The sequence below is a fragment of the Dama dama genome, chromosome 21, assembly GCF_033118175.1.
Source record: "Dama dama isolate Ldn47 chromosome 21, ASM3311817v1, whole genome shotgun sequence".
NCBI lineage: Eukaryota > Metazoa > Chordata > Mammalia > Artiodactyla > Cervidae > Dama > Dama dama.
Window position 1 is genome coordinate 36624709 of NC_083701.1, and position 14425 is coordinate 36639133.

The 14425-nt window shown below is 36.8% G+C and overlaps 1 protein-coding gene across 15 annotated transcripts in view; it reads right to left on the minus strand.

Moving 5' to 3' along the window:
- STAU2 (staufen double-stranded RNA binding protein 2) overlaps positions 1 to 14425 on the minus strand; it is a 296212-nt gene that overhangs the window by 149825 nt on the left and 131962 nt on the right. For all 15 annotated transcript variants that reach the window (XM_061123495.1, XM_061123488.1, XM_061123494.1 and 12 more), the window contains one exon: positions 12226 to 12286. In XM_061123495.1, coding sequence (XP_060979478.1) covers positions 12226 to 12286 — 61 coding nt within the window. The remainder of the gene's footprint in view (positions 1 to 12225; positions 12287 to 14425) is intronic.

A 14425-nucleotide genomic window follows, 5' to 3' on the forward strand; every position in this document is an offset into this window, starting at 1 on the left:
CACTTTTCAGAGCTAAAAAGAAATGAGTTATCAGTCATGAAAAGACACAGAGGACCCCTAAATGCTTATCACTATGTGAAACAAGTCAATATAAAAAGATTACAGGTCTGTGATCCCAACTACATGATATTCTGGAAAAGATGAAACTACGGAGACAGAACAGTGGTTGCCAGGGGTGATGGGAGGTTAGGAGAGATACAAAGACAAAACGTAGAAGATTTTGAGGACAGTGAAAATATTATGTATGATACTGTAATGACAGGTATACATTACTATACATTTGTCCAGACCTATAAAATATTTAGTACCAAGAGTGAACCCTAAGGCTCACTATGAACTTTGAGTGACCATGATATGCCAATGCAGGTTCATCACTTGTTTAAAAAAAGGTACCATCTGCTGAGCTATGTTTTTAATGAGAAAATTCATGCACATATGATGATGGAAGGTTTATGAGACATTTCTATTTCTCTTTCTCAATTATTCTGTAAATCTAAAACTGCTCTAAAAAAAACTAAAATGCTTTTTTTTAAGTAACAACAACAACAAAAATACTAGCACAGAATGTAACAAAGAAAAGATGATACAGTTCAGTGGTAAACATACTTGAATGAAGCCCAGCTATCAGAGGTCAAGTTACAGATTGCCTCTTTACCTTGTTTCCTTCATCTATAAAATGAATTATACTAGGGGAACTTGAAAATCTCTTTCAGATCTAAAAGTCTATGAATCATCTTAACACAAACCAGAAAGCTTGGAATAAAACAATACGCTTGAATAACATCACCCCAAAAGCCTGTTGAGTGTTTTTAAAAATGGACTATTACTAAAGTTTTTTAGGTCTTAAGAAAAGTCATATAATGCAGATGGTGGCTTCATTGGTAAAACAAACACTGCACATACTTTCTCAGCCATTTAGTGTTTTTACATGATCCACCCAAATATCAAACTGGTATCTGAAACAATAGTTTGGACATTTTCCACATTATGAAACATCCTATAAAACATCCTTTCAAGAAAATGCATATTTAATTTTAGTGGAATTTCTTTAAGAAAATATTATTCAATTTTCCCTTAATTATCAGCAAGTGATATATCTAAGAAATAAATATGTTATCAAGTGGCAAATGCAGAGCTTACAGTCAGAAGACACGAGGTCAAGTTTTCACTACTTCTAACTAACTGAGTATCCTCAGGCAAGTTATAAAATCACCTGTAACCTCTTTCCTGTTTATAAAATATAAGAGCTGGATGTTCTCCAATCTTTTCAGCCTTAGGACTTTTGTCATCTTTTTGTTCTATGAATACCACGATTCAAGGATCTATCTTTCAGACAGACTGAATTTCTTTAGTAACAATAAATCATCTTTCTGTTTCTTCCACCAAAGACTGCCAATGTGAGATTCAGAACAGCTTGAGATATGAACTCAGACATACATTGATCTAACCCAAAGCAAAGCAATCTACTAAGAATGAAAGCATTATTTCCATTAGGTTGTTGAAACACCAATAATGACACCTATTATATATATAAGAGTCCAGCAACACCATGTTGAGAACTACAAGTCTAGATGATATCTAAGACCATTAATACAGTGGGGAGAAAAGTGAAACACTGCTTTTTTCCCATTTATGCAAATATTAAACACTGACAATGTCAGGTACTGTGCTATATGATTTTATTTTAAAATAAAGCAATCAATTTTTTTTTCAAATTACACTTTCTATTTTTTTAACTTTTCTTTCCTTTTCTTATGGGGAGAAGAGGAATAGTTAACCCTGTTTATCTTACAGACTGACTAGCTTCTCAAAAAGCAGTTTCAACTTTTAAAAACTTCATTGAAATCAGCAATAATACCAAAACTAGTACGTGCATGTATGCTCAGTCGTTTCAGTCGTGTCAAACTCTTTGCGACTCTATGGACTGTAGTCCTCCAGGCTCCTCTGTCCATGGGATTTTCCGGGCAAAAATACTGGAGTGGGTTGATATTTCCTATTCAGGCGAACTTCTTGACCAGGGATCAAACCCAGGTCTCCTGCATCTCCTGCACTGCAGGTAGATTCTTTACCACTGAGCCACCAGAGAAGCCCCAAAATAGTACAATGTAGTCTATAAATACCTTCTGAATGAATGAATGAATGCTACACCCATCACACACAGAGGTTTTAGGGAGACCATCACCATTGCCTTTCTGGACCCTAACTGCCCTCCACTGTACAGTCCCCTGCTGCCTCTTTTAGTGCTTTTAATTGATACTGTGACTACCCACACTCCTCTCATTTCTCATATCAAGGGGATTTTTACCTTTTCAATTATTTATACTCCGTGTAGCATGTGCAGAAAGAACATAGACCAAATATACCTTCACTCACATTTGTTTTAAACAAAGTTTAAGTTTACTCATATTAAAACCAAATAATGATTAAAACTGGTGCATAGTTAAATGAGGGCTTTCTAGGAGGCTCAGTGGTAAAGAATCTGCCTGCCATTGCAGGAGATATGAGTTTGATCCCTGGGTTGGGAAGATCCCCTGGAGAAAGAAATGGCAACCCACTCCAGTATTCTTGCCTGGAATATCCCACAGGCAGAGAAGCCTGGTTGACTATATAGTTAATGGGGTTGCAAGGAGTCGGACACGACTGAGAACATGCACATACACCATGGTCAAATGAACAGAAGACAACAGAAACTGCAGAATAAAACCATATACATACAAGAATCATAGTATACAACAGTCAAGTCAATGCAATGGGGATGAAAGCTGAATCCATACTTTTAGCATAAGTCCCAGAAGTATCAAAGATTTAAGGACAAAAAAAGAAAAAAAAAAAAAAAAACTATAGAAGTTCCAAAAGGCAATTAAAAGAATTTTTTATAATCTCAGAATGGAGCAGGCATTATTAACTATGCTAAGATTACAAATGCTATAAAAGATTATAAAACAAAGGCCATTCAAATACATTAAAAAGAAAACCAAATTTTAAAAGAAAATTCCACCATAAATAAAGAGACCAAGAAAAAAATTGGCAAGTCATATCATAAAGGCACACACACATGCTCTTTTCAAGTAAGGGGGAAAAAAAGACAAACAAACTAATTTTAAAATGAGCAACAGATATAACTTTATCACTGACATAAACTAGTTTAGAAACAAAAAAAGAAGTGTAGAAATGGCTCATAAATGTACAAAAGATATACTCAATCCTACTCTCAATAGGACAAATGCAAAATAAAACTACACTGAATAACATAGCTCAGCTATCAGATTGGCAAGTATCCAGAAGTTTGAGAGCACGCGCTTACTGAAGCTGTGGGGAAACAGGAAATCCCATACACTGCTGGTAGGAATGTAAACAGGGAAATCTCTATTGAGCATAATCTGGAGACATTTATCAAAATTATAAGTGCACGTATTCTTTGACTTACTATTTCCACTTGTGAGAATTTATCCAACACTAGCAAACATGTAAATGGATGGGGTATGAGGTTTTATGCAATAGCATTATCTATAATATAAAAATATGGTGACATGAAAGTCGCTCAGCCATGTCCAACTCTTTGCGACCCAATGGACTATACAGTGGGCTTTCCTGGTAGCTTAGACGGTAAATCACTGCAGATGGTGATTGCAGCCATGAAATTAAAAGACGCTTACTCCTTGGAAGGAATGTCATGACCAACCTAGACAGCATATTAAAAAGCAGAGACATCACTTTGTCAACAAAGGTCCATCTAGTCAAGGCTATGGTTTTTCCAGTGGTCATGTATGGATGTGAGAGTTGGACTATAAAGAAAGCTGAGCACCGAAGAATTGATGCTTTTGAACTGTGGTTTTGCAGAAGACTCTTGAGAGTCCCTTGGACTGCAAGGAGATCCAACCAGTCCATCCTAAAGGAGATCAGTCCTGGCTGTTCACTGGAAGGACTGATGTTGAAGCTGAAACTCCAATAGTTTTCCACCAGATGCAAAGAGCTGACTCATTTGAAAAGACCCTGATGCTGGGAAAGATTGAGGGCAGGAAGAGAAGGGGGCAACAGAGGATGAGACGGTTGGATGGCATAACCAACTCAATGGACATGGTTTTGGGTGGACTCCGGGAGTTGGTGATGGACAGGGAGGCCTGGCGTGCTGTGGTTCATGGGGTCGCAGAGTCGGACACAACTGAGTGATGGAAATGAACTGAAAGCGTCTGCCTGCAATGTGGCAGACCTGGGTTCGATCCCTGGGTTGGGAAGATCCTGTGGAGAAGAAAATGACAACCCACTCCAGTACTCTTGCCTGGAAAATTCCATGAATGGAGGAGCCTAGTAGGCTACAGTCCATGGGATCGCACAGAGTCAGACACGACTGAGCAGTTTCACTGGTCAATGGACTATTCAGTCCATGGAATTCTCCAGGCCAGAATACTGGAGTGGGTAACTGGTCCCTTCTCCAGGTGATCTTCCCAACCCAGGGATCGAACCCAAGTCACTTCCTTGGCAGGCAGATTCTTTACCACTGAGCTACCTGAGAAGTAAACAATCCCAATGCCCATCAGTTCAAAACTAGTTCAGTAATAATAAGACTAAAGTCCTACACATAATCAACTTGGAAGGATCTTTGGGACATATTGTTGAATGAAAAGAAAATTGTAGAAGAGTGTGTCTAGAAAACATATTAAATAATAGTATGTATTATTTTATCCACATTTGAATTTGCTTCTATATGTATAAAAAGATTCTGGAGTATATATAAGAAACTAATCAAAAGTTACTTGTTTGAGAGACAGGGTGGAAATTGTGCCAAAGAGGACAAAGGGGAGATTTCTCACCTTTTTTGCATTTAAAATTTTTATCCATTCAAAAGACTAAGTAACAATAGAAGAGTAAAATAAATAAGGTTAATGATATAGTCTTATTATCTTATTCTTATATAGTACAGCTTCCCTGGTAGCTCAGATGATAAAGAATCCACCTGCAGTGCAGGAGACCCAGGTTCGATCCCTGGGTCGGGAAGATCTCCTGGAAAAGGGAATGGCTACCCACTCTAGTATTCTTGCCTGGAGAATTCCATGGAGAGAGGAGTGTGGCGGGATACAGTCCATGGGGTCACAAAGAATCGCACGCAACTGAGAGACTAACAATGATAGAGTAGAATTTGAACTAAATTTGAACTATTCCAACTAAAACATCATCAAAATGAAATCAAAGGTATAAAAGTGACTTTAAAATGTTTCTATTTCTACTAGATATTTTGAAGGGCTCGCCAGTTCTTCTACTACAAAACAACCAGTATTTCCTGTAAATCTGAATTTACACATAACCAGTTATACACAGATTCCACTCCAAGGTGTGTTCCCAGAAACTCTTACACATGTTTACTAGGAGATATGGTCAAAAATGTTTACAGTAATGCTGTTTATAATAACAAAATCTTGCAAATAACCTCAGTGGCTTAATCGGAGGATAAATTAATTACAGAATATGCACACAGTGGTACAGTGGATGAAATAACTATATGTTAACAAAAACGGTCTTAAATTACAATTTGAAGTGGGAAAACAAAGTTCCAGAAAATATAGAGCATAATGTCATTTTTTTCTAAAGTTTAAAAAAGCAAAACTAAACAAATACTGTTAAAGACACATACTTAACAAGTTGGGAGGACTGTGTAAAATCCAGAGCAAGCAGTGACCTCAGGTAGGAAAAGGCAAGCCAGCCAAGAGACGTGAAAGAAGGTAACGACATTGGTAACATTGTGGGTCTCAAATGGAGTGGTGGGAATCTTAAGTGTTTATTATCATGCGTCATACTTATATGTGTTAAATTTACTATATATCAAGCATTACCTATATTTTTTCTTTAAAAATAACACACAGTTTAACATCTCTTGGAAAATTACAATATATTATCTGGGAGTTTATAAACCTCCATCTTTCTAGACAAGCTGATGAATGAGAACTTACTACTCTTATTTTCTCCTATGTTTATTGTAGAGTTTCTTTGATAACAGAGAAAATCAACACTGTAGTTCTTAATACCTCAACTTTCAGTCTGGGAGACTTTCATCTGGGTGTCACTGCTCTGTTCTTTTTCAGTTGTAAAAATCCTAGTTCCAAACACCTTTGATCCCCACAGGGCTCTGAGAATACAGAGCACATATTTCAGACTTCCAAAACAAATTTCAGAAACTGAAATTACATTCAAACTTTAGAAAACTACTCATTCTCTCTTCTTAAAAAAAAGTCATAAAAGGCTCCTCAAGTGGAGAGCCTTAGGTATTCAGATAACTACCTCCCTAGCTATTTAATATATATATCATTTGTTTAAATTCAAACAGATTGTGCAAATCAGGCCAAAGTTTGTACATCTGAGTGTTATAAATATACTTGAATTTTTTTTTCTGATTATAAACCAGGGTATGTTTATTACAGAAAAAAAATTCTCTTATATTTTTCCATATCTTTTAGTTAAGTTATAAGAAAAAGTGGGCCTAAGCTTTGTATTCTTACTTCTTCAGAAAGGCACTGCTAATTCACAGTCCTCTAACAGCTGGTGAGTGCTTGTTGCTTCAATGGTTGGAATAATCATTTTTTAATTCTTGTCAACTATATGGATCAGAAATTACATAACATTTATTTCTAATCTGGACTTTCCTGATTGCTGAACAATTTCATTATTTAATTTCTGTTCTTTTTAAATGACTCCCTAAGTTCTTTGGACATTTTTCTATTGCTGTTCAATCGCTAGGTTGTGTCCAACTCTTTTGTGACTCTGTGGACTGTAGCCCGCTAGGCTCCTCTGTCCACGGGCTTTCCCAGGCAAGAATACTGGAGTGGGTTGCCACTTTCTCCTCCAAAGGATCTTCCTGACCCAGGGATAGAACCAGTATCCCCTGCATTGCAGGTAGATTCTTTACTACTGAACCACCCATTTATTAATCTGTAAGTGTCCTTTGTGTATCTTTAACCTGTGGCTATATAGGCTGCAAGTTATGCCTTCTATCATTTGACTTTTTATTTTCTTATGCTGTTCCTTGAATTAATTTTTGGTTTTCATATATCTAAATCCATATCCTTCTTATGATTTCATTCTCTGCTCTTATGCTTATGAACACTGTCATCCTGCAATCAATGGATGCAGCCTTAAATTATTAATGTGGTTTCCTTTTTTCAAAAAACATGGATCTGAAATCTTTTTGCATGTAAAAATGTAAGTCAAGCAAGTTTTTAAATCACGAAAATTTAAATTCATTCCATCTTTCTTGAGAATATTTCAGAAAAATACACTGTGTTAATCTGATTAAAGATTTTCCTTCTAGTTTCAGGTTATTCTTCCTTAAATAAATGGGCATTTGATTATTAACTCAACTGGTATGCCTAAAACAGATAAGTTTAACACACTCTCATACCCCTAATTAAAATACCAATGAATTGAGACTTTCTTGGTGGTTAAGAATCTGCCTGCAAATACAGAAGACATGGGTTCTATTTGTGGTCCAGGAAGATCCCACATGCCATGGGGCAACAAAGCCCATGAGCCACCACTACCAAGCCTGTGCTCTAGAGCCCATGCTCCACAACAAGAGAAGCCACTGCAATGAGAAGCCTACACACCACAACTAGAAAGTAGTCCCCAACATTACTTATTGTGATAATCATTTCATGAGGCAAGTCAAATCATTATGCGGTACACCTTAAAGTTATATAGTGTTATATGTCAATTATAACAATAAAAATGGAAGAAGAAAAAAGAAATAGATTGCCACAAGTAAGCTATACTCTTAGAGTTCCAACACAGTATTTATGTTCAAATAAATAATTAAGTTGAATACTTGGCTTTATATTTAAATTGCATTGGCTCCAAATAATTTAACTGTCTCATTACAAAGAAGCTTCTATTATGGAAGCCCCCAAAGGGAACTGTATATTCTTGCCTGGAGAATCCAATGGACAGAGGAGCCTGGCAGGCACAGAAATGGACACGACTGAAATGTCTTAACACACAAGTGTAACATAAAAGTGACAAAATTTTTGATAAGTCAACTTCAATACTGCAAAGGTTAATAAGAATTCTTTCCCATCTCAAAAGTATGTGTCTTGGGTCATCTCTAATGAACCTAGAAGAGTCAGCATATTTCACAGGGGCTAAATAAAACTTTTTAAAAGGTTAACGGAAAAATATTTATGTGAAAAATGCCTCCAAATAATGTTTTAGTGGGTGGATTCGGCACATACCAGTGAATACCTTTGAGCTGAGTCCAATTCTGAATTAAGCTGGAGTTTACCTTTAAGAAACAATGAACCTGCTTTTAAGTAAAATCCTGTATTAATAAGAAACATGGAATGTGAATAAAAAAAGATTTTATCAACTGAACTGTATCTAAGTATTTTATAAAATTTTCCATGAGCCATCAGTAAGTATTTAAAACGCATGATCTTTTAAAAAACTTGCTAGTCATTCATCTGTAAAAATCTAGCTTTTTATGTGCATGCCAAACATAAAATTGCCCCCATGCTAAATTTAACACAAACCTCACATTACAGTTATATGTTCTTATACTTTGACATGACTATGACAGTGATTCACAGGGTGAAAATACACTTAGAATGGTCTATGTTCTGCAACTCACGACAATGAAGAAAGTCTGGGAAGGATGTAAAAATTAGGTCCATATTTTAAATCTGCAGCCAATCAAGCCAGGAACCTGGCTATGCAATCACAATCACTTGCAAAACCATTTAAACTATTTCTTAGCTGTAACTGTTAGCAGTTTCTTATGACTGTAATCTTTTAAAAAAAATATCTCCCACTTCAAATATTAAATGCACATGTACATTAACTTTTTTGTCTACCTACAGTTAGGTGCTAACTGCGCCAGGCTAAAATTGTCTTCTTTCCCCTTCACAATTCTGCATTCTCTTTTGTATACTATGGCTCCAAGTTAATTTCATAGTATTTATCCAAATAATGAGTGGCTAAAATTTTGTCGTTTTTAACTACAATTTGTGAAGTAAAGTTTAGCCAAGAAAACAATGGAGAGAGTCACTTTATGACATTTTGTTGTTTACGAAGTAATGTTACCTTTTTAGATGTTATTCAAGGATGAGTAATCAAGTTTAGAAAATTAAAGACACTTGACATTATAAACTGATACGTGTAACTCTTAACAGAGCACGTGGAAGACGACGACGTAAACTGAGTTGCTCAAGGTCAGACAATGTGGCGGCGAGGCGGGCAGCTCAGGCAGTCTCCAACTCCTGTCCTCCCCTCACGTGCCATCCTGAGCAACCCCTGCTCGAAGTTCTGCCTGCAAAACACTACGACACATATTGCCCACGGGACAGGAAACACCTGGGGCAGAATTTCAAACTTAAGAAATTGATTAAGTAGAAGAGACTTTAACCTAAAAGCTATCATACTATGTGAATTTAAATTACTTTTTAGGTAATGGAGTCATCATACTGATCTACTTTTTCTTGTATTTAAAGTAGCTAGGAGCTGGCTCCAGAGGACTCAGGGGTTCCACTACATAGAACCCGCTCAGGAGAAGAGAGACAGTTAACTGTCAGAGCTGGACTGCCCTCTCTGTCCATGGTAACCTGGGCAGGGCCCACTCAGAGAACCTCTGTATCAGCTTTCTCACCTCCACAATATTGGGAAGGGGCCAGGGAGCATTCTTCTTTCAGATTTTGAACTACTGGAGACCAGAGCAAGTCCTAAAGTGCTAACATTTGGTTAAATTTTAAGGATGCTTCAAACAGCTTATCATTTCCAACATTATGTTTAAAGCAAATCTTTTACACATTCTTACACATTTCTCATCTGTGAAACTCACTGGCCTTTTTGTGATATTTCTTCCCCTACTTGCAAAGGAGCTCCAAATCCCTCAGAAAGTAAAAAAAAAAAAAAAAAAATCAACAGACGTAAAGATGAGGGTCAAAATACCACTGTTTAGTGATGGAGGCTTCAGGTCATCTATAATGTGCTTTCATGTTAAAACTACCAAATTAACAACTATCTGACTTCCACATTTAAATATGTAATGTTTATGTTCTCTGAAAAAAACCTAATGCCAAAAGTAATCATTCAAATACAAACCATACATATTCTTTGGTCATGTGTACATGCAGAAAAATCTGAGAGATAAGAAGTTTAAGAAAGACATTTTTGGCAAGCCTACACAAAATTATAGAATTTTTATTAAAAAGAAAAGGGGGGTGGGAGAAGGTATGGAAGAAAATTAACATTCATTATGTGCTTACTAAGAAAGAGCTACTGTGCTAAGTACTTTACATAAAACTGAAACCAACTGAATATTTCTCACACTCCTTGACCAAATAACTATGTGCTGTTCTTAGTCACCCAGTCATGTCCAACTCTTTGCAACCCCATGTACTGTAGCCCACCAGGCTCCTTTGTCCATGGGATTCTTCAGGCAAGAATACTGGAGTGGGTTGCCAAGCCCTCCTCCTGGGGATCTTCCCAATCCAGGGATCAAACCCAGGTCTCCCACACTGCAGACAGATTCTTTACTATCTAAGCCACCAGGGAAACCCAAGTAAATACAATTCTATATATTCAAACAACAAAGGAATTAAAAACTCTCTGCGAATCCTGAACTGATTCCATTTTTTATTTGGGCAACGTGCTGAGCCTATCACATTCATCATCCTTACATACATAGACAAAAGGCCCAGAGTCATATCAAATTATTTAAATTATTCCCAGAAAATAATTCATGAATACCACTGCTTCACTGAAACAGTTTTTTCAAGAGGCTAGTTTTGATAATCTGAGAATTCATTTCTCATAAGCAGGCTCTGGTAAGAATTGTCACAAATTTCATTATACATCAAAAGATGAGCAGTTACTAATATGAAAGAATACTCTTCATGACAAGAATTTATGTATTTAAGCTAATTCAGCTTCTGAAGGTTATCAGGAAGAGAACTGGGGTTAGAAATGAGAAAGATCCGACTTTACTGGGGATTTCACTTTGCCGGGGACTTCACTTTGCCAGGGTCTTCACTGGTTGGCTGTTTCATCTTACTGATTTAAAGTAAAATGGTCACTTCAGTGAAAACAGATGCTGTTGGGGAGCGGTGGGGAGGAAGTAAAAATGTCTACACTGCCAATGTATAACAGCTTGATCACGTACCTTTGAAAACAGAAATACCTGAAGTGGATTTTTATTTTTATTCTTTTTAAATTTTTTTTGAAGAGCTAATTGGTTTTTTCGATGATTCATGAATCAGGCAGCATACTATCTAGCAACAAGAAGGATGCTCCAAACACTGGGAATCATCTTAGGTGAGCAAAATTTGCCTGCCATCCTAAAATGTTTCTCTGTGACATGTAGATTACTTTGAGCCGAAAATAATCAAGGCCCCAAAGACTCAGGAAGACCCGGTCATCTTCCCATTAACTCCCTTCTCCCACTTCAGTAGAACTGAAGTGGATTTTTAAATGATGATATACTACTATTTGGAATAAAATTGTGAGCAATTTTATCCTTACACTTCTGATATTTCAATTAGTAACTTTAATAAAAATACCAAAAATTCTAATGACTCGGCACAATCTGAAAAATGTGTACTACAATGTTAAATGAAAACACACTACAAATTTTTGTCTATATTCTAATTATGTAAAAGTGTCTGTGAAAGTGAAGTCGCTCAGTCGTGTCCGACTCTTTGCGATCCCATGGACTGTAGTCTCCCAGGTTCCTCCATCCATGATATTTCCCAGGTAAGAATACTGGAGTGGGTTGCCATTTCCTTCTCCAGGAGATCTTCCCAACCCAGGGATTGAATCTGGGTGTCCCGCATTGTAGGCAGACGCTTTACCGTCTGACCACCAGGGAAAAGTGTCTGTGTGTGTACCTAAAAAAGTAGAACTGTGAATACAGTTAATGCTGGGTTATATTGGACCGGTAGATAACTTTCTCTTTCTTGATTCTTTTCTACTGTGATAATGTCACAATAAAAACAACTTTAAGAAACACAACATCATCACTTTATGGATAAAACGGTTTTCTGTCTGCAGTGACTTAACCATGTTAAAGGTATGAGTCTCTCTGTCTTCTGTCGGTTGCAGGAAAGCAAGCACCACACTTCCTGCCGCCTATAAAACAATTAGCATAGCATCTCAGGCCCAAAAAGACCCAGTAAACTCCCAGTGAGGGACAAGTCACGGACCCACTGACGAACACCAAGTGCAGCTAATATAAAGGTAGAAACTTACTGTTACTTGTTGGTTCAGGAAACCCAGCCTTTGGACCACTCCATCCTTTGTTTTCCCCTGTCTGAAAAATTAAACCAATTGTTTAAATTCAGGAAAGAAACTTAAATTAAAAAAAAAAGTTAATCCTAATCAATCAAAAAAAGAGTACAGGTTATTCTGTTCATCCTCTCCACTGCAGACCCCAGGACCATGGACACAAGAATTATTAACATGAACTGTAACATCTAACCCTTTTCTACATTCATATGTTTCTTATGCCTCCTGCTTTTATCTATTTAAATTTATAATTTACATCATCAAGAAAGCCCCATATTTAGCATAATATTTAGTATATACATTATGTTTAACATGGGCTCTATCAAGGTGGCAAAGAAGTAAATAATTTGTTTTCAAACAGTAAACAATAATCATCGCAAGTGCTAAAGTAAGTAAAAGAGATTTTTTTTATCACTTCTGAAGTTACATTAATGATAGAAATATTATGTCTGTTCTGGAAAAGTCCTGATAAGGGTCACTGAATACTGCTCATGACAGGTACAAAAAATTGAAAACTAAACCCTAACTCTAAGCAAAATCTGGAATATCCTGGCTTTTGCCAGATGATTTGGTCAACATTTAGTGTAAAATACATTCTGAGCTCAGGCATTCTGAAGTAGTATTTTAATCAAATTACAAGTGACATTAACTGGTTATGTTCTCTTTTTGTGGAGCTGGTGTTATTGATATAAAGTACTCCGGGGTGGGGAGAGACATATTTCTTTTTATAATCAGTATTTTATATTATGCTATCAGATGTCAAAGATCAAATGGATAAATTAAATCCATATATAAACACAAACTACATTTCTAGAAAATAGCTTGCAACTGTGAAAGGGTGGAAGAGAAAGTAACGTGTGTAAATGCAGATACACATGGATGGGAAGGCCTGAGGTGACTCCCACGCGCATGTTCTCTGTGAAGCACAAGACAGGATCATGGGGGGGGCAGCGCTGAGGGAGTGAGGTAGGTTATAAATCTAAGGAAAGTGTACACAGTAAGGAAAAAGTCTAGGAAAGCAAGCTAAACGATGAGAAGAATACAGATCATCAGGCATTTGAGGGCTCAGTTGGTAATAATATATTTAGCACTTCATTCCTCCTTTTCTCTCCTTCCACTAATAACCAAAGTTATTTAAATATTAGGCTTTATTCCCTAAGCCTAATTTTTCATCAACTGAATCCCAAGCCTGCTGCTCTCTGATTTCTATCTCAACACTAATGAAACTGCTTTTCTAAGGTTCCTGCTTTAACATGACAGAGTAAACATTAAGAGTAATCTCTCTCCCCAAACAACTCTAAATTGATAATCCAAAAATCCATAAACTCTCTCTCCTTCCCTCTGCCCCCAGGCTTCCCTGAATATGAAAGGAATCAACAGAAGAGATAAGTCAAAATTTGTAACATGGAGAATAGATTAATTATAACTAACTTAGCAGATGTGGGCCAGCTGAAACCTCACCTGCAGAGCTAGAAGCTAACAAAGAGCTTACAAAGAGTAAACGGATTTGTGCTTCAGGACCCCAGAAAGGCTCAGGAATCAGAAGCACACCTGGTACTTCTAAAGATGAATCCTGGAAGAGTATGAAAATAGAAAGATTGTTTGGAAGTCTTTCAAATGTTATGAAACTTCCAGGTCATTTCTGTGACCCCAAGGAGACAAATTTCCTAAAATGTTGCCTCTTCAGAAAGGCCTAAAACAAAGAGACTCTGGACACCAGAAACAGCTGAGGATGGGGTGGATCTACACACCACACTGAAAATAGAGATGGATTCCAAAGTTACATCCTAGAAGATAAGATCCCCAGCTCCCTTTATCACTGGGCCTCTAAAGACAATAATCAGTCTCCCAATCCGCAAGGAATGGTGAGCATAACACAGGGAACAGAATAAAACCTCAAAAAAGGGTTAAAAAAAGCTCTCAGAGAGACAGGAATATTATACCCATTAAACAAGAACAAGAGGTTATAAAAAGGAGTATTCTGAGAATGAAGAATAGCTCTGGGAAATAAAAAATACAGTAGCCAAAGGAAAATATTTCAAAGGACTGGAAGACAAAACTGAAGAAATCTCCAGTAAACAGAACAAAAAGAGAAACAGAAAAGAAACTAAGGAAGAAAGAAAGAAGCAAAAAAATCACTTCAGACTAACAGGTATCCTAGAAA